This window comes from Eriocheir sinensis, chromosome 3, assembly GCF_024679095.1.
Source record: "Eriocheir sinensis breed Jianghai 21 chromosome 3, ASM2467909v1, whole genome shotgun sequence".
Lineage (NCBI taxonomy): Eukaryota > Metazoa > Arthropoda > Malacostraca > Decapoda > Varunidae > Eriocheir > Eriocheir sinensis.
Window position 1 is genome coordinate 27,600,426 of NC_066511.1, and position 21,300 is coordinate 27,621,725.

The 21,300-nt window shown below is 43.5% G+C and overlaps 1 protein-coding gene across 2 annotated transcripts; it reads right to left on the reverse strand.

Annotated features, from left to right (window-relative positions):
- Positions 1-3,388: 3,388 nt before the first annotated feature.
- On the reverse strand, positions 3,389-19,608 carry LOC127007454 (disks large 1 tumor suppressor protein-like). 2 transcript variants are annotated; one of them, XM_050878509.1, is made up of 6 exons: positions 18,856-19,608; positions 15,859-15,965; positions 14,128-14,299; positions 12,684-12,905; positions 9,223-9,403; positions 3,389-3,786 (listed from the first exon to the last, which is right to left on the reverse strand). In XM_050878509.1, the coding sequence occupies exons 1-6, from the start codon at positions 19,396-19,398 to the stop codon at positions 3,740-3,742; spliced, it is 1,272 nt and encodes a 423-aa protein (XP_050734466.1). In that variant the 5' UTR covers positions 19,399-19,608; the 3' UTR covers positions 3,389-3,739. The 2 variants fall into 2 exon arrangements, with proteins under 2 accessions (XP_050734466.1, XP_050734457.1); XM_050878500.1 differs by lacking the exon at positions 3,389-3,786 and adding an exon at positions 3,808-6,062.
- Between the last annotated feature and the right edge of the window lie 1,692 nt (positions 19,609-21,300).

The window sequence follows — 21,300 nt, forward strand, 5'->3', positions numbered from 1 at the left end:
CGCCAGCCAGTACCCTTCCGAATGAGGAATGCAATGAGCTCAGCAGTGACGGCTCACTGGGTACGGCTGATACCTCACACCTACACACCCGGGAGGCGGGACAGAACCCCCGAATGACACCCGGTACTCATTCTCTGCTGGGTGGACAGGGGGCACGGATTAAAGAAAACTGCCCATCCGTCTCCACTCCTCTCGGTAATCGAACCTAGGACCTCTTGGTTGTGAGGCGAGCGCGCTATGCACTACACTACGGAGTTTCTTGTGTGTGTGTGTGTGTGTGTGTGTGGAAAAATAATAAAGCACACATATGTTTCTTAATGCCAATACCCAATACGGATCTATGCCGTCTAATCCACAATGAAAGAATTAACCCATAACAACGTTGCCTATACCTGGCTATTACCTTCAACACTTCTCATTACTGAATCCATTTTTTTAAAGTGCCACGATACTGAGCCATTTACCTATCCCTTCAAGTAATAATCTTTTGGCCTACCTACAACCTGGACGAGTGTACGTATACGTAGTATACTAACTATATTATATTTATAACTAACGGAGAACATAAGCCCGGGGGCCTTTTGCTCCATAGACTCCTCCCACAGTCCCGACGGTCCCCTCGAGCAAGCTCCCACGCAGCCACTCTATCCAAAGCTATTTCATGCACCATCACAGGCATGCAGATGGTCGAGATTACAGACAAACGATGGATTTCAAGTAGTTTATTCTTTTAGTCACCCACGTTCCTTTCGGCCTACACTACGTTCAGATTATCTTGCCTGACGGCCTATCTTGAGCCTGTACAACTGACTGTATACGCTCAAATGTATATTGTATTTCGTGCACCATCACAGGCAAGACCATAGTCGCGGGAGGTGGCGGTAGGGTAGGTGGACGTGGTAGGTAGGGGGTAAGGGGAACGGAAAGGGAAACTGGCAGCTGCGAGTTGGCCTCTCCCCTCCTAACGGCCACAATGCTCCCCGCCAACCGCTTACCCCCGTCGGGATGTTCCCCATTGTGGCTCAGATGGAGAGTTGGCGGTCAACACCATAGTTGCTTCCTTGACATCGACATAAAACGATAAAGTAACTCCTGAGTACTATTCAGTCAGGTACAAATACTTTATGTATCTTTTTCTTTAAAACTTGCCATACAGTCCAGGGCCTAGGCTATCTTGTCTTATTTACTTTCATGCAAAACATATTTATATTTTTTTTAAATACATAATCCCTCAGTCCATAATGCGTTCCTAAAAAAAAAAAAGAAAATCATGTACACGTATAATGTTCAAAGTATGCGGTAAAAGGGGAAGATAAAATGTCTCAACACGCAGCTCAAGACACACAATCTCAAGTAGGTGACACTGACAGCTAGCACCCTCCTGCACTTGTACCTGAACTATGGGGGTTATGCGACGTGGGGTGTTGGGAGGGGGGGGGTGGGGGGGTGGAGGGGAAATAAGACTGTCACGGCAGTTCCCGATTCATCACCCCTGCATTATAATTATCACTTCAACGAGTGGAGACTGTGGAGTGAGTAGTCAGTGTCCGTGTATTTTATTACAAGAGTCAAAAGGCCGATGGTGTTGTAGACTTTGAGCCCCGTTATATGTATCCTCATCAGGCGTCTTAAACTACTGCTACTTTGCTAATGTGTCCCATGAAATACTACAATGACAAAACTGCCAAACGTCACAAGGTATTTTGTTATCTTTCGTAGGATCCATATGCCGCTGGACTTATCAATGTATCACTACTCAACGAGCGTCATGAACTGAACCGGTTGCCTATATTGCCCTAAAAAACACTTAAGTGACCAGTACATACATTTTTTCGAGCCACTACAAACTTTTATCTTACACGTCCAATATTTACGAGAACACCAATTTGCATGCCGCCAACCATATCAAAGCATCTGTAGTAGGTATATGGTATTACTAGGATAAACTGGTGTGTATATACATTCACGCTGAGCTAGGAAACAGAAAATACTGCGATACTCTTCCTGCCGTGGTGAATGACTTGCCCATACTCCATTAATCAGGCGTCACATAGGGCCAGTTTCACAGTTCCCCATGATGGGTTAGTAAGCTCCCAAACCAATACCAGAGCCTTCGAAATTTCCTTGTATAGTGTCTGGTGTCTATATTTAAGTTCACAAATTTGATGAAACTATACAGGAAAAGTCTTGTGTATTTAGTGTGGCATCGAAGACCTCACCGTTTTGGATTGTATGGGATTCTGTAGTTTGGTTCGGGCTGTTACGAAGACACTGTGTTGGACTGTGAAATCGACTCATAATATCCCTCCTCCCTCCCTGCCTTGCGCCCCGTCCAGTGTTCCCTTTCCGCATCCCCCCAAACGGGTATTTCCTCCTTCCCATGCCGACGGAAAGTTGCAGGATTGATTAGCGATTATTGATTAGTGAGGGGAAGTAAAAGCCAACGAGGTAAGGTAGTATGTTCGCCAGTGGCACTATATAATAACACTAACGATACAATTTTGCAGTTGCATTTAACGCACACACGAAGAAAAAGGAGAAAACCCGTAACTGATTAATTAAATGCATTGCAAAACGGATTCATAGCAAAATATGGGGAAAAAAATCATGTGGTAAAATGAGTTGAAACACAGGGCAATGCGAGCTTGATGCAATCCCGTAAACAAGATATATAAAAGAGAACACACACACACACACACACACAGTTTCACTTACCTGGATATGAGGTCGTCAGGCGTGGAGCGAGCGTCATTGAGGCTGGTGTCGTGGGGGGCTGGGGGCGGCGTGGCTGGGGGGCGGGGGGAGGGGGGGGACAGTTAGACAGGCACTCAGAAACATGTGGGGATCATCATACATGTTAGTTATGGAGGAGCACTGATCGCCTCAAGGCCGGCTGCCAAGAAGGGGCTCAGCTCTGTTAAAGGCACACACCCTACCTACACAAGGGCAGACACAGAGGTGGAAGTCCACAAAATTTCAATGTATCTGACTCAAATAGTGACTTCTTTATCGAGTTTTATCTTTGTCATAAAAATTTGGATTAGCTATTTAAGTGAATGCAGCAAGTAGCACAAAAGTGAGGCCAGGCAGCTCCTATCCACCCACACGACTCACACAAAGTCTATTTTCATTGTTTCATAAACCACCAGCTGTGCCATACAATTTGGCCGCATACAATGTGATGATGATGATGATGATAAAATAATACTGATAGTACTAATAAGAACAAATATGAAGAAAAAGTAAATGAAAAATACAGCTGAGAAGCATATCAGGCCTCTTCCTTCTCTCACTGAATATATATATATATATATATATATATATATATATATATATATATATATATATATATATATATATATATATATATATATATCCTGCATCTACCCTTGTAATGTTTATCCATTAGTCTACATCTATAGGCCATTACTTATTGTAAATGGTATTCTCTGACCATTATGCTTAGTGTGCTAAAGAAAGACTAAGCCTTGACTTTAGTGATGAGCAAGGTGATGGCAGCTACATGACTGGCATAATATTGCTACTTGGTTCATTTTCTAAAAGTGAACTGTGACAGTCAACAGTTATCTTCTTAATCAATCTTAAGCTGGTCAACAACTATCTACAAGAGCTAATCTAAATAAATATGCAAGCAAACACACTTCTTTTCCACACGAGGTTAAGAAAGATATTTTCAACTAATTACATTAGGTTCTGAGAGCAATAAACTTAGCAAGGATCAGGACATGGAGGAGGTGGCTAAGCAAACAGAGGAAGATTGAGATACTGGAAAGAAAAAGAATAATCTCAATCATGGAAGGCATAACTGTATCATATTTATATTACACATCAGGAAAGAAACATACATGAGAAATATTAGAATACTTTATCATTTTAAATTTTGAAGTAACACTATATTTTATATTACTCAAAAATTGTTTTCAGTGATATTTGTTTCAGTTTGTAACCATTAGCCAAAGAAATTCTGAATAAACAAATTTGTCATGTCTAGTTAATTATATTGTTTGGCACCACACGTATGACCACTCATGAAATACAATGAAGAATGGTTAGGTGAAGGAAAAGCTAAGGAACCTCCAAATAACATGAGTACAGAGATCATCTGCTGTCCCTTGGAGCCTCTCTAAAGAGCAGTTTAGTGTTATAAAAATTCATATTATTCCAAACACAATGCTGTATAAATACAATTCATACTTCCAAGCCTTGTGGAAGTTTTGGTGCTTCTGATCAAAACTTCTAAGGTGATACAAAGAAGGAATCGAAGCTTGATTCAGATAACTAGCTTTGGAACAAGACCACATCCCTGTTCACAGTACTGTAATCCAGACAGGTATGCAGTTACAAGTTGTCTTTTACTTGAGAAATGAGGTCCTGGAACTTATAGATTTTTTGCTTTTTAAAGGTACATGAATAATTCCATCATCATTATTACTGGTTAGCACACACACGAGGTGCTTAGTGCTGGTTGATGCTGCCTCTGTTTTTGCTGCTTGATATAAGCATAACAAGAGAAATTAAAAAAGCCAGTAACATCATGTCTTGTTCCTAATAGCAGTATTGTCTAAGAGCCCCTGGTCCATGCATATGCATATAAAGACTTCTGGTAATATGTTCCACTATTTGAAAACTTAAATATATCTCTGGGGTACAGGAATGCACAGTGAATGTGCTCTTCATCTATGGGAGTGAATTAATTGAGCCAAACATATTTGGACTTTGAGAAGAGTAACAGAAATGGTGGGGCTGGTGAGAAGAGAACATGTCAAACTGTTGATTTAACTTGCATTATGATTGAGATAGTACAGGTACCACTTGTTACAGTAAGTAAAGCTTGTGCACAAGTCCTAGGAAATATAAAAGGATGGGAGTGCTGGTATAATTATGATCAGTTTCCTGGCAGGTAATTATCTTCTTAGAATGACCCTCATTTACCTTATTGAGATACACGGGACTTGAGCTATGCTCATAAGGTCCTGTTTTCACATATCTTATTATCAAGATTAGCTTTAAATTCATGAATATTTTTGGCTTGGACTATTTTCTTCTCAAGGTCATTCTAGATGTCAAAACATCTGGGGTAGAGTGAACATAGTGGGGCTCTCTGAGACGAGAAGACCTGAGAATTCAGAGATCAGTAGTGGGGCTTATACTGGGGCTACTACTGGTCAGGGTAGTGATGGTGTTTGTCTCAAAGGAGTAGCTATAGCCATTTCTAGTTGACTGCAGTCCTCTGTTGTTAGGGTTACCCCAGTTGATGAACGTATGATGTTGGTGAGCTTGAAACACACCTTGGCTTCATATCTCTTACTACAGTGTATCCCCCTACCAAAATGTGTGAACTTAACCCGGTAGCAGCGATGGGCCAAATTTGTGCCATGATTTTAACCCCCCAAAATAGATGATACATAATCTGATCACAAATGCTTTGATATATATTATGAAATGGTTTGTGTGAGGGGTGATTTTTTCTCATTTTTCTCGCTTAGAGGGACCATTTAAGAATCATGATCCCCACTGCTACTGGGTTAAAGAGAAAGACATGTTCTGTGCCAAGCTCGACTCTGTAGTCAACCAGTGCCCCCCATGTGACACATTATCTTGGTTGACTTTAATACAACTACTGGCACAGAGAGAGTTGGGTTCAAATTATTTGTTGGTTCCTTTGGCTCTGGCACCAGAAATGTAAGGAGTTCACTCCTGAACTTTGTAAAGTCCAGAGGCCTGGATTGCTGGTTCCTGATTCCAGAAAAGCAAGCCTCACTGCCAGACTTGGTATAGGAATCCTGGCAGTGTGGCAAAAGTGACTGATCACATCCTTGTTAGTACTCAATGGAGGATCCTTCGGAACTGTAGGATTTTCCGAAGTGTTGAGTTCTTTACAACTGACCACAGACTTGCTATTGCAACACAGGATATGCATCAGGTCCGAGGAATTCTCAAGATACAGATGACAGGGGTTCCATCTTGAGACCAGGTGTGTGCTCAGGCATATGCAGTGGCAGTCTCATATCGATGTGTGGTGCTTGATACTCTAGAGGACCCTGGTGAGTTGTGGAATACCTTTAAGTGTTTAATTAACACTCAAAGCTGCTAAGGAGTGCATAGAAGAGTATCCAAAGTCTAAGAGTGGAGCTGCCTTGAGGGAGACGGTGGAGAATATAGAGGAGAATTGTGCTCCCAAGCCAGTTGGGGACTCGGGCTGATGCAGGACTCTGTCACAAAGGACTAGAACTCTTCTGAGGGATAAGGAGAGATATGTCAGAGGATGTCGAAGGTTGTCTCAATGCAAACTACCTTAGACCTGCCTTCAGAGCTCTGAAGAAAGTAAAGGTGGGTGCATATGATATAGCTGCATGTGGCTGCGGTGCTCATCTCCGATCCGTTGGCCCTTTGAGCCTGTGGAAGGTAAGAATCAGTTACCCCGGGACACAGCCCAATGTGAAATCCGGGATTGCCACAGATTACCTTCCCCAGGTTTTTCCAGTTACCCATTTCTCAACCAGCCCAAATAGGAGGATGAACAGCTGGGTGAGCTGTAAGCCAACTACCCGGGCCAGGATTTGAACCAGGCCTGCAGAGTAGTAGTCAGGAATGGTGAACAACAAGACCACAGAGGTGTGAAGAAGCTCTGCTTCAAATCCACATTTCAGACAAGTACTATCTGAATGGCTGATGGGCAGATAGTGTCAGATGTGGATGGGTACTGGGCTCATTGGGCCGATTACTTTGGGCAGTTGTACATGGCTGAGCCCCCAAGCAAACAGCTCCCTCTGGCTGTTTGCAGATGGTGACTGCTGATCCACCAACAGACAAAACTCCACCCTCTCTTGCAGAGGTGAGAGAGGCTGTAAGGGAGTTGAAGGATGGAAAGGCAGCTGGGATGTTATATATATATTTTTTTATGTTCAGCCTATGGTGCCAATAGGCTTTTTTGAAGAGGCATGACGGTCAGCCCTAGCCCGTTATGGCACAGGTGAGTGTTTATAGAGGTGCCATCTTGTTTAGCTAATGCTGTCCCTTGCAGCTCATCTTTGATCCTCTTTTTAGGGAGAATCTTGAGTCTGGGTTGATAGGTGGTCTTCAGAACAGCATGTAGGTCATCTGAGGCCACTTGGTGGTGACTGAAAAATCCCAGCTTAACCCGGTAGCAGCGACGGGCCAAATTTGTGGATTTACCGTGTAGCAGCGACAGGTCAAATTTGTGCCATGATATAAACCCCCCAAAATTGATGATACATAATCTGATCACAAATGCTTTGATATATATTATGAAATGGTTTGTGTGAGGGGTGATTTTTTCTCATTTTTCTCGCTTAGAGGGACCATTAAGAAACATGATCCCCGCTGCTACCGGGTTAAGGGAGCGTGGGGGGGATGAAAACCTGCATCCTCCTGGACACTGCGCCTGCATGCTAACCACTTAGCCAATGCAAATGCTGAAAGCTGGGGGTAAAGCCATGATCCAAGGGTTGCTTGCCACTGAGACTGAAGGTCTCCTGGGCTAAAACCAAGGTCCAGGCATTTGGAAGCTTGCTGGATGAGAGTTCAGTCTGTTCAAACCAGTGACTAATTCATGAAACTGAATCGAGGGCTGTTACCAGCTTAAGTTCGTGATTGCCAACTCTGGCTATGTAGGCACATGGCATAGTTTCCAGATGTTGATTCTGCTTATAAGGTTGTTTCTGTATGAGACAGCCCTAGGTAGAGACCAAGGGAATGCCAATGTAGCTCATAACTGGGGCAAGTTGATCAATCCTGCTAAGAGTACTTTAGAATGGGAAGGATAACCGCAAGGGGGCTCGCTCGGGGAAACATCAGGGAGGTAGGCAGTGGGTGAGTGAAGTGACACCCCCTGGCGTGTGCTCCCCATTAGTTAGTGGTTTGAAAGTTATATTTATGATGTCCCTTAGGCACCTTGTCTTACTCTATTTCTTATTGTGACCTCGTGTTTCTCTAGTGTCTCACACAAATAGGTAATTAATGTCAATCGTTTACACTTCCTTAATCACCTTGTGAACCACAAACAGATATCTTCTCTTTCCTCTCCTATAAAGTTAATAAACCTAATCTTTACCTTTTTTGTTGTTGCCCCAAGAATCATTTGAATTATCTTAATATTTTTCTTTTTGCATGGAGACCACACCACCACTATATAATCTAATCTGGGTTGAACTACTGCCACAATCAGCTTCATATCTTCATCCATGTAGTGGAATGTCACTCTAATGTTTGCAGAATGCTTATAGGTCTCTCTTATAATTTGCCTATTTTTTCGTCATGGGCTTTGTTGAATAGATGACTATATATTTTATAAATTCAATCTTGGGCTCTTGGGGCCTTTGCTTAATTCCAGAACTTTGCATTTCTTAACATTAAATTACATTTTCCACTCTTGGCTCAAATTGTAAAATTTGCCAATGTCTTCCTTTATCCTTTTCAGCCTCTTCCTCCCCTACTCTTCCCATTACTTATGCATTATCTGCAAACAGACTATTGTAGCTATTCGTCTCTTTACTCAGGTCATTTAGGAAAATTAAAAATATTACTGGGGCCAACACTGATCCCCGTGGTACTCTGTTTGTTACTCTGCTGCACCCTGACATTTGATCCCTTATGGCCATCCTTATTTGGCTATCCCTAATATCAAGATGTTTCCCTTCAGTTCTGTAATGCTTTCCAGTTTCCAAAACCAAGTAAGTCTTATTTAATTTAAGCCTTTTTGATGTAAATACACACAGGAGGAGAAGCGGCCCAGTAGCCTTCATTCCTACCTCGGTTACCATCTTTTGTCTCACCCATGCACCTCATTCATCACTCACAGTTTGAGTTATCCAGATTATTTCTTCATTATTTTATACTCTATATCACTATGTAAGATTATATGACATATTAATGCCAATAATTTACAAAAACACTGAAAATAGGCTCAAAATATGTGTTATGTACAACATCTTAAACCACTTTTTTCATTATAATTTCCCTCACATGTTTATGTATTCATATCTAATGAATTCACATCTAATGAGTGTTTTTGGTACCTATTACTTTACTTTAGCACTACAGTAAATTTAAGATTTACTGGAACTTTGCTGCACTTGCCATAAACTTATATTAATAAGTAATTTTTAGCTCTACCTACAATCAAATAAATTAATTTCATATATTATCATAACTGTAGAAAAGGGTTATGTAACAACTTACAGGGAGGAAGTGAGTGGTCGGGCTGGTGAGTGGGCTGTGAGGGAAGGGGTGACACTTCTGGGGTGGCATTGGTCTGGGAGGTGACCACCTTACCCAACACCAAGACCACACGGTCACTGGTGGACTTGAGGCAGGCAACTGCATCTTCGTGGGTGACATTCTCTAGGTTTACATCACCAGTCTGTTGAAAAATTGTCCAAATTAATCAAGGTTTAGAATGTAAATAACTATGTACATTATAGTAATGATTTCTCAGGTATAAGTAATTGCATATTGTTAAAAGATAGGTATTGATCTGTGCTGTGATCAGATTGTGTTGCAATACAATAAATGAGTATGACCAATACTTTTAACCCTCTTGCACACTGTAAGTTTCCAATAAGTTTCTGTTCCACTCATCATGCATTTCTCAGGCCCGACCGGCCTTTTTTTGCCGCCGCGATACTCTACATTCCCGGACGTATTTTACCCTCACAGATATATGGTACCCCAATAAATTTGGTATCAATGGCTTCATAAAGACTTGTACTAGAACATGCACAAATAAAAATAGAGGAAAATAAACAATACAAACTCGTTTCAAGTCTCCGTATAGAGTATTGTAGACAATAAATCCTAAGTACCAACTCTTCCCAATTCGCTAGCTTGAAATTTTGTGGGCTGTCATCTCCGTGCAGTGGTTCGATTCTTGGCTGTGGTATAATCAACCTGTCTTCCTTTGATCCATCTTAACTATCAATATTAACTTCAGAACAAAACTTTCGTTTCGTCGTTACTTTCGCAGGCAGCGCCATGTCAATACAGGGCGACTGCTTTGTTTACGTTACGGATGTGGGAAACCGACTTTGGCCGTGTGTGACACACACCCGGAAAAGTTGGTGTTGCTGATTGCCCCTACTGCCATTGCGGTTGGAGGAAAAAGGCCCAGTGTGACACCAGGTTATGGACAACCGACAACTCGCTCCCAGTTGGGCGTACAGGCAACCGCAGTTGCCCGTAGCCCCAACGGTTGGAGGAACACGGGCAGTGTGGCACCGCCTTAACCCGTGGGCTTCGGCTATGGGAAAGCTGAGAAGTGGCCGAGAAACGACAAAATTACACTGCATTTTGAGACTAAGAAAAGAGCATGGAATGTACATCAGAGTACTCCTCTCATAACCATAAAGCCATTAAAAATATTTACTAATACTCAAACTCCATTCTTTTTGGGTGGTGTTTGTTACAAAATAGTCTCGTGATGCGTGGCATCAAGCCGAGAGTCGCTTGTTGTCTACTAAAGAGAGTTTGACAAGCGATTACTGTATGGATAGCTAATTCAGGATGACATGACCTTATAGCACCACCTATGACAATAAAAGCCCACCTCAAGATCACTCACCCACCACAATGACCTAGTGCATTTTTGGTGGGTTGCGGTATGCCACTACCGCCTACAATTAGCTCGAATTAGGTGTTTTATGGCGAGCCCTTTTTAGGGTCCGCTGTCCCACAGCAACGACTCGTGAAAGCCATGAAAAGGGTCTGCCGACGTTCTTGGGTTAAGGCTGCTCATTGGGTGAGCGCCGTCGATGACGTCATCAGTCACAGCGAATCACAAGTGTGTTTTCAGAACTGCCAGCCAATCATAAGGCAGCCACCTTCAACTGCGGCTTCAAAATGACTCATTTTCACTTCCGATTTTCTTCCTTTTACCAAGGTACATATTTTGAGATAACAAGGGAGCAAAGTTGAAAAAGAAAGTCAGCTTCTCCACGGGTCGGAACCAATAAGCGCTTTATCAGTGTTTTCAATACCCCGAGTTTAGCGCTATACCTTCGGGACAAAGCAAGCACAAAACTCGGGAGGGTACTGTATAGTGTAGATTGTTTTCCGAAAAGCCTTTTCTTGATCCCCTGCCATGTGTGGTCATGTATTCTCTGCTTCAAGGGTAACCTTTGCCTAATATTTTTGTTAATCAATAATAAAGTCATTAAAATTGAATTTTTACCACTGATTGAGGTTACCATCTCTATTGTCTCTGGGCATCCTGTTTCATTTTCCATCATCCCTAAACATTTCAAATTCTTATTGTTTTGCCCCAGACTTTTCTTCCAACTTTTCTCACCAACGACTGTTGCTTAAATTACAGGCTCACGGAGTAGAGGGTAAAGTTTTGAACTGGGTCAAGGCGTGGCTTAGCAATAGGAAGCAAAGAGTGCAAATCAATGGTAAAAGATCTGACTGGGGATGTGTTACGAGTGGGGTCCCACAAGGTTCGGTATTAGGTCCACTTTTGTTTATTATTTATATCAATGACTTAGACACAGGAATTAGTAGTGATGTTAGTAAATTTGCAGATGATACCAAGATCGGTAGAGTAATTGAGTCGGATCAGGACGCTAGTATTCTCCAAGGTGAACTCAACAGATTATATGACTGGGCGGATAAATGGCAGATGGAGTTCAATGTAGGGAAGTGCAGTATTCTGAGTGTAGGTAGGAACAACCCCTCACATAACTATTGCTTAAATGACACTCTCATAAGTAGATCTGGTAGCGAGAGGATTTAGGGGTCTTAGTGAGCTCTGATCTCCGTCCAAGGGCACAATGCATTCAAGCTAGAAATCGAGCTAATAGGGTACTGGGATTTATTTCAAGGAGCGTAAGCAACAGAAGCCCAGTCTTCCTCAAACTATATTTAGCATTAGTTAAACCTCATCTTGACTATGCGGTTCAGTTCTAGTCACCCTACTATAGAATGGATATCAAAATGTTAGAATCGGTGCAGAGGAGGATGACTAAGATGATTCAGGGGTTGAGAAACTTGCCATACGAGGAAAGACTCAAACAGTTAAACTTGCATTCTCTAGAAAGGCGAAGGGTGCGTGGAGACATGATCGAGGTTTATAAATGGATGAAGGGCTTTAATAAGGGAGACATTCATAAGGTTTTGTTGGTAAGAGAACCGGGTAGGACACGAAGTAACGGGTTTAAACTGGATAAATTCAGATTCAACAGGGACATAGGCAAAAATTGGTTTACTAATAGGGTGGTGGATGAGTGGAATAGGCTTAGCAGTCATGTGGTGAGTGCCAATACAATTGTCACATTAAAAAATAGACTAGATAAATTCATGGACAGCGATATTAGGTGGGGTTAGATACACGGGAGCTTAGGGTCAAAGGAGCTGCCTCGTACAGGCCTACCGGCCTCTTGCAGACTCCTGCGTTCTTATGTTCTTATGTTCTTATGTTCTTATGTATGAGGCATGCAGCCTTGGTGGGTGCCATCAAGGAGAAGTTAAAGGTTGTAAAAACAAGGCTTCACTTCCACATGGCTGGTTATCAAAGCCACCATTAAGAGAACATGACTGACTTATGTGAGCCTTTCAAAATGAGTTGAGGGTAAAGATAATGAATCAAATTGAAAACAAATTACATCAACTAAATTTTTAGTAAACTTGAACCCTTGAGTTCCACTTACAGGCGTGTCTCTCACAGCGATGAGCTTGTCTCCCACACAGACACGGCCATCCACGTGTGCTGCTCCCCCCTCCATGATCTTGGTGATGTAGATGCCATTGTCACCAGGAATGTGTTGATTACCAATACCACCAGCAATGCTGAATCCAAGGCCTTTGTTTCCTTTGATTAATTCCACTTCCATGAGGAGAACATTGGGGGGTCGTTTGCGACGCTTCACACACTGAAAATAAAAATAAAAATGCATTTACATACTACACACATCACCATGACCATTAATGGAAGCAACAGTGGCTGAAAATATATGTCAAAGTAACAATCTTGCAACAGAAATTTAATACAAAGCCCATGCTGCCAGTGAATTAAGTTCTGACAAAACAAAACATGGGCAAAAATTATTCAAAGCTGATCAAAGCTCTTGTGTAACACCGTCCTCTCAAACACTTATTGGAACTTTTGTAATTTTTGTACACATTCATTCTGTCTGTTATCTGCTGGTGCGATTTGGAACAGTCCATGAACAACAAACGTTTATCAGGTTATGACCAAACAGCTACAAGTAATATAAAGTGACACCATTAAAGATATGATAAACTGCTCTGTATATTCCATTAAGGTGTTCCTCTCAAGTCTCCCAGAATCATAACCAAAAGGCAAGCATGTTATCCCGGTAGCAGCGGGGATCATGTTTCTTAATGGTCCCTCCAAGCGAGAAAAATGAGAAAAAATCACCCTTCACACAAACCATTTCATAATATATATCAAAGCATTTGTGATCAGATTATGTATCATCTATTTTTTGGGGGTTTATATCATGGCACAAATTTTGCCCGTCGCTGCTACACGGTAAAGCCACAAATTTGGCCCGTCACAGCTACACGGTAAAGCCACAAATTTAGCCCGTCGCTGCTACATGGTAAAGCCACAAATTTAGCCCGTCGCTGCTACACGGTAAAGCCACAAATTTAGCCCGTCGCTGCTACATGGTAAAGCCACAAATTTAGCCCGTCGCTGCTACACGGTAAAGCCACAAATTTGGCCCGTCATTGCTACACGGTAAAGCCACAAATTTAGCCTGTTGCTGCTACACGGTAAAGCCACAAATTTAGCTAGTCGCTGCTACACGGTAAAGCCACAAATTTGGCCTGTCGCTGCTACACGGTAAAGCCACAAATTTAGCTAGTCGCTGCTACATGGTAAAGCCACAAATTTGTCCTGTCGCTGCTACATGGTAAGGCCACAAATTTGTCCCGTCGCTGCTACACGGTAAAGCCACAAATTTGTCCTGTCGCTGCTACATGGTAAGGCCACAAATTTGTCCTGTCGCTGCTACACGGTAAAGCCACAAATTTGGCCCGTCGCTGCTACTGGGTTAATGGAGTTTCATACATTTAAAAAAAGATCAAGGAACAAGGTAAACACTGCAAACAGAGTAACAAACTAACCAAGTGAACAGTGTTGCCGGCCCGTTTGAGTGCGTCCACTGCCGTCGCATGAGGCACGTTGACCACACTCACGTCATTCACTGACACTATGACATCTGTTATCTGAAGACGACCATCTGTGGCCGCTGCACCACCAGCTATCAGCTTAGTGATGTAGATAGATGTGTCTGACCTGCAAAGTACAATAGGTATTACAATCTATTATTTTTTTTACAGTAGAGGAAGCAGCTCTAAGGAAAAAAAAAAACAAAAAAAAAAAACGCGGTTCGCTGCTCCCACAAAAAGCGCTCAGAGTGGCCAAAAGAGAGGTCAACTTCAGAAGGAGAGGTGTCCTGATACCCTCCTCTTGAAAGAGTTAAAGTCGTAAGCAGAAGGAAATACAGATGAAGGAAGATTGTTCCAGAGTTTACCTGCGTGAGGGATCAAAGAGTTAAGATGCTGGTTAACTCGTGCGTAAGGGATTTGGACAGTAAAGGGATGAGCTTGAATAGAAAGTCGCATGTGGCGAGGCCGCGGGAGGGGGGAGGCATGCACTCTCCTCTGTGTGTGTGTGTGTGTGTGCGCGAGAGAGAGAGAGAGAGAGAGAGAGAGAGAGAGAGAGAGAGAGAGCATATTAATAAGGTATAAAGAAACGCAACAATTCTTCAATTGCTCGATATTAGAAGTCCATTAACCACTCATGTGATTTCGTCTCTCTCTCTCTCTCTCTCTCTCTCTCTCTTTGCCTTTGCTGTTTACCCCACGCGGCTGCAAGCAAAGGGAAAACCATGCCAGCTGGTCCTTCATCAAAAGCTAGATGCAAATGGGAAAATACGGAGATCATTTGGAGTTCTGAAAATGACATGCTATTTGTGTGTCACAGTTTCAGCTGAAGAAATATAATAACAGAAGTCCAACAAATGTTCGAGGTTGAGAATAAGGGAGGAATGTATTGATTGCAAGGGGGAGGATGGACAAAAAGTGCATTAATCTTATACACCCAATATCAAAAGATGCTCTAAAGAGGAGAATGAGTTGCATATATGAAATGGAAAATTTGGGTGTACAGTAACATCCTGTCCCAGAAATTAGGTGATATGAAGTCTGAAAATTTACACCAATTATAATTAGCCTCACCATATGTCTTCCAGTTTTTGTTTTTTCATTTTTCTATTGGTTATAAGATGGAGAGAAAGGAAAGATAGAAGGAGGGAGGATGATAAGGAGGAGAAACAATAATAAACGGAGATGAAAGAGGAGGAACCGAAGGAAGGGAGACAGAACGGTAAAATAGAAGGGGATAGGCTGATAAACGAGGAGAAACAATGATAAACGGAGATGAAAGAGGAAAAACCGAAGGAAGGAAAATAGAGAGAAAGGTAAGTTAGAAAAAGGTAGGATGATAAACGAGGATAAACGGAAGGATATAAAGAAAACGGTAGAATAGAAGGAGGGACGATGATAAACGAGGCGAAAAAAGAATAAACGGAGATGAAAGAGGAGGAACCGAAGGGAAGGGAGGGAGACAGAGATAGGTAAGATAGAAATAAAACCGGAAGCAAGAGGGTGGTCCAAGGAGACGGAGGGGGGAGGGGGAGTGAGGGCAAGGAGAAGAGAATCAAAATATAAAAGATAAATGCTGAACGTCCATACCCGATGTGAGGATTGGAGACGGAGACGGAAGGGGAAGGGGGAGTTGAGGGCAAGGAGAAGAGACTCAAGATATAAAAGATAAATGCTGAACGTCCATACCCAATGTGAGGATTGTCTGTGCCGCCGGCGATGCTGAAGCCGAGCCCCTGGTTGCCCCTCTCCAGGATGATGTCTTCCGTCTCCCACTCGTCCTGCCCGCCATTTATCTGCCGGGAGAAAAAGGCGGTGTGAGTTATGATGCTGCAAGAGGAGGAGGAAAAAGGGTAAAGCAGAGTTGATTCCCTGCTGCCGCAAACACACACACACACACACACAATGCAGTAGAATGTTGCGGGCGTTTTTTTCATGGTTTGACGCCCCTTGCCGTAAACGTGTCCGCCCTCTCTCTCTCTCTCTCTCTCTCTCTCTCTCTCTCTCTCTCTCTCTCTCTCTCTCTCTCTCTCTCTCTCTCTCTCTCTCTCTCTCTCAAGATAGACAAACAAAATAAGCATATCTATATCAAATAAGCCCCGGCAAACAGAGGGCCAATCAACAATAAATTACTACTAAGATAATACAAAGAAACATCCACTTAGATTCAAATGAACATACGAGGGTATTACCTACAGACCGAGGGTGGATAATAAATGAATACTTTGCACACTGACAGTTGGCCAATTACTCTAAAACTATATGGAGTTCAGTATCCGGGGTTTCATTAGTCAGTTTCTAGCGACCCGAGTGAACCAATATACCACACGGATACAACCTGAGGGGGAGGGCAGCGCTGCAATGCCTCCGAGTACGATTACCATGCATTATCTTGAACGTGAGGGGGTGGGGGGGGTGGAGAGAGAGAGAGAGAGAGAGAGAGAGAGAGAGAGAGAGAGGAAAATCAACAACATATTCGTATCATCATTTTACGCAACTACAGAGCGGAGTTTCGAGAGAGAGAGAGAGAGAGAGAAGTCAACAACATATTCATATCATCATTATACGCAATTACAGAGAGGGTTTCTAGTTTTCATATTTTTTTCACCTACAGCTTTAGATCTTGTCCTAAAAAAAAATAACACCACAGCCATCATAGCGAGATACATAACACTAACGACACTCGGTTTCATTATCCTCTTTTTTTTTTTATCTTGTGTCTTTCATCTTCCCCGGAAAAAAATAAATACCACCGCAGGAAACAATTAATACAACCGTTAATCTATGTATAAGCTTTCCAATCATTGCAGCTCGCCCCAAGGATCAAAAGACTATAATAGCTGACCCTGTCCCTTCCCCCCACCCCTGTATTATTTCCCCGCGACAAACCCTGGATCCGGGGCCTGGCGCGGGGCAGGGTGGAGGTGTATTTTTAGAGAGCGGGTCGGTGATGGAGAGAACCCAACCGCGCCGCCCACACACACACCTCTAATCGGCCGCCCATCGACTAGGCTTACACGTGACAATGGCTCATGCACGTATTTCTACCATGTTTTTTTTTTCGGTTAGTTCTGAAATCCTGGCACCAAGACCGGAGACTCGCGGAGACTGTTACTGCCTGACCATTTCGCTGTTTACACGCCGCCTATCGGTTAGCTTTTTTTTATGATCAAGTTGTGGCTGTGTTGTGGGTCGAATCTTTCCAACTTTCTCTCAGTTCATCGTAAAACATTGTTAGTGACCTTCAATGCCGATTGCTTCCTTTGGCGCTATTATTTGCGTCTCTGTTTTTCGGCAGTCACCTCACGGACCTAACAGTAGATCAATATTAAAGTCTGCTCGCCTCATGTGCCACATTAAACGTTTTCATATACTGATGATAAAACACTTGCCGCCGTTGGAAAATGAAGCAAAATAACTTGGCAATCAGCTTAGGCAGGATCAGTCTTAAGGCAACACACACACACACACACACACACACACACACACACACACACACATACACACACACGTTAGAATGTAGTATCGGCGAGGAGTGTGCACAGCTTTAAAGAAAAGTTGGATAAATGTAGATACGGAGACGGGACCACACGAGCGTAAAGCCCAGGCCCTGTAAAACTACAACTAGGTAAATACACACACACACACACACACACACACACACACTTTTCAGTTGTAAAATTGTTTTGAGGTTTTACCCGACAAGCAAAATATTTAAACTTTTCACCTAACAAATCAACACGCAGCGCTCACCTCACTAGGAAATGATGAGAAAAACTCGGGAAATTTCATGGACACGATGTCATTTTTTTATATACGTATTGAGGTATTGCTGAAGTCTGCTTGTGGCTTGTGCCACAATAAACCTTTTCATTTTTTGATAACGCAACACTTGCTTCGCTTGGATAAATAAAAATGTAAAGAATAAAAACTTCGACAAACTTCTTGGATATGACCTGTCAAATTTATTTTTTCTCGGTATAGAAAAGTTTGCCGATTCCCCCACAGACCCCACCCTGCATTTCTGTACCTTACGGATGGCTCAACAGAGTGAGGGCCGAGGGGTGCCCAGTGGTTGGTTCTGAAATCCTGACACCAAGACCGGAGACTCGCGGAGACTGTTGCTGGCCAACCATTTCGTTTTCTACACGCCCCCTGCTGGTTACCTACAAGCCAGCTATTCACTGTAACTATCGGTGGAGCACTGGAGGCTCATAAATAAAAGAAAAGCTACAACATGCAATACCTCATGTTACACCCTTATAGTATGCATCGTTAATCTTACGATGCTAAATAGTTATAAAATAAATCTTTTGATCGGGTTTTGTTTCGAACTAATTCATTTTTTAGTTTGCATAAACATGTAAACGCACCACACACACACACACACACACACACACACACACACACACACAATCTATATATCTACAATTTTTATATATACATACGCATATCTAAAAATAACATCCTTGGATCTGAATTTTCCACTGAAGAAAAAATCCGAATAGAAAGCGTCCGGGGCCGACCCTCCGATCTCTTATATATAGCGAAAACAACTCAAAGAGATCACTATATAGGTATGACAACTGAGACACATATATAGAGAGGAGACAAAATCTTCTGTTATGACAAACACGACCCTGCCCTTCCTCTGCTCTGCCCACCGTCGCCTCTCGTAATACTCACTGGCGAGGGGTCGTCGGTGATGTAAATAATGTTGTCGTTGTTGTCCCACGGGATGGTGGAGGAGGGCCGCACCGGGGACAGCTTTCTGGACCTGCGAGGCGTGCGAGCCCTGCGGGTGCCACTCTTCTCCTCGCCAGGGTAGCTCCTTCTCTTCTCCTTGTCCCTCTTGCTGCTTGACCTGTCCTTCGTGCGGCGACTCTCCTTCCCCTCACGGCTCCTCCTCACCTCTCCGTTCTCCCTCGAGCGTCTCTCTTCAAGGGGCTGAGGTTCGTCTACCCGCCTTGAGGATGCAAAGTCTCTCATATGGCCGCCTTCTTTGCTTCGCCTCACTTTTTCTTCCATTTCTCTGGCCTGCGCGGGCGCCGACTCTCCAGAGCTTTGACGTCGCAGCTCATTTCTCTTGCTGTGGTTCACCTGAACGATGCGGACTTCCTCCCTGCTGCCCATTTTTCTGGATCCTTCCCGGTCAGACAGGATGATGTAGGTCGGGGCAGCGTCCAGACCCCCATCCGAGGAGGCACTGCGGCGTGGCCTGCCGGACATGCTGCTGCTTTCCGTCCGGCCTCGCTAACCGGCACTAGCTGCCTCGCATGCCATCACCGACTCACCAGCGATGCGTTTACCCCCACCACCACTCCTTCGTACAAGGTCAAGTGTTCTGATCACGAGAACGAGGGGGAATACAATAGAAATTTCTTTTCGTGTACAGCAGAAAATGTCCACTTAACCTTGCCCCCTACACATTTATAAACATCTCTATCTATCTATCTGTATCTATATTGCCAAGTGAAGAAAAATAGTGTGCATATTTTTTTCATCCCTCGCAGATCTATGGTAACTAAATGTACTAGTATAATAGCAGGTGTTTGTCTGCCAGGCAGCCCCTGACCACTTAGTTCCATACGGGAGTGCAAGGCAACGGAGCCTTGAGAAAACAGGAGCCGCAGCGGCAATAATTGAGAACCTGGGAACAAAACCCATCAAGTCGCACCCGCTACAACGGGAAGCTATAATATAAAGTTTCGGAAACTATTTGACTCAAGACGATGGAAAAGAAGCATAGAAAGCGTGGATTCCAAAGAGCACAAGAAAACAAAAATATTGGTTAAGCTTTTGTTTGCTGGTGCAGCCACGAAGGTCAGCGTCAGCAGGCATAGTTCCCGGCTGCTACGTGTGGCGTGTCCCTACATGACGTACAACTCTGTTTACGGCCGTTTCTTGCCCGCTGACTGCGTGCGTCTGCGGCGTCATTACAGATTTTGCCTGACTCTCCACTCTCGGTTTAGTTTAGTATTCCAACAATTTAGAACGGTTCGCGCTTCAGTTACCCTCCTCCGTTCACTTGTGTCTCATACGTAAGGAACATGCGCCCGTGCCACCCAGCCACCACTAAATCATCGTAAAACTGTACACTGACTATCCACTTACAAATAATTACTAAGACACAGCAATTAAATTATATACTCGTGAGCTCTGACTCAAGATTCACAACACGTATTACTACTTAACGTAATCCCTATTCTGGGAAATCATCCTCGGTGACATTAATAGCCTTCAACTCCGCCGAGGCCGCAGACACTCATTATGTTCCCCTGGGGGCGTGGCGCGGTGCCCTAAAGCGGCGGGCGTGCGTCACGGACATCGTCTTGCTGCCGCTTCTTGGCCCGCCAGCTGGTGACGGCATCGCCCCCTGACGTCACTTTCCCCTCTAGTCGCCGAGCCTCGATGTAAACCAGTGATTTTACCAGGATTTTTTTTTTGTATGGTAATGGAGACAGACTTACGGTTGAAAAAAATCGCTACTCCTATGAAACAAACAGAATACTATGATGTGTGATTGTTGCTTGGCAGGTAACCATAATGCATTGATTTGGAAACGTAAGAAAGAATTAGGGGTCGTAGTGAATGGAGTAACTTCAGGGGCAGAACTTTTGTATATAAATCGTCTCTCTCTCTCTCTCTCTCTCTCTCTCTCTCTCTCTCTCTCTCTCTCTCTCTCTCTCTCTCTCTCTCTCTCTCTCTCTCTCTCTCTCTCTCTCTCGTTATCTATACGAAACGACGTTTGGTGAATAGTGACGCAGAGAAGCGAACACTCGAACTGATGCACCTCGGGATAATGATGCTAAACCGACGAACGAACACACACACACACACACACACACACACACACACACACGAAAGATGTCTTCTTCCTCTTCCTTCTCCTCCTCCTTCCCTTCCTCAGAGTACAGTTAACAGACTCTCCACCACCACCACCACCACATCCATCCGGTGTTAGACGTACCAATTACACATGTGGAGGCTCCGACGCTCTCCTCGTCCACACACACACACACACACACACACACACACACACACTGCAGTCCGCAATCATTATCTCGCTAACGCAACGCACTCACCCCATGCAGCCACCTTCAACCTCACCCAATTTAATCAACTACAAAC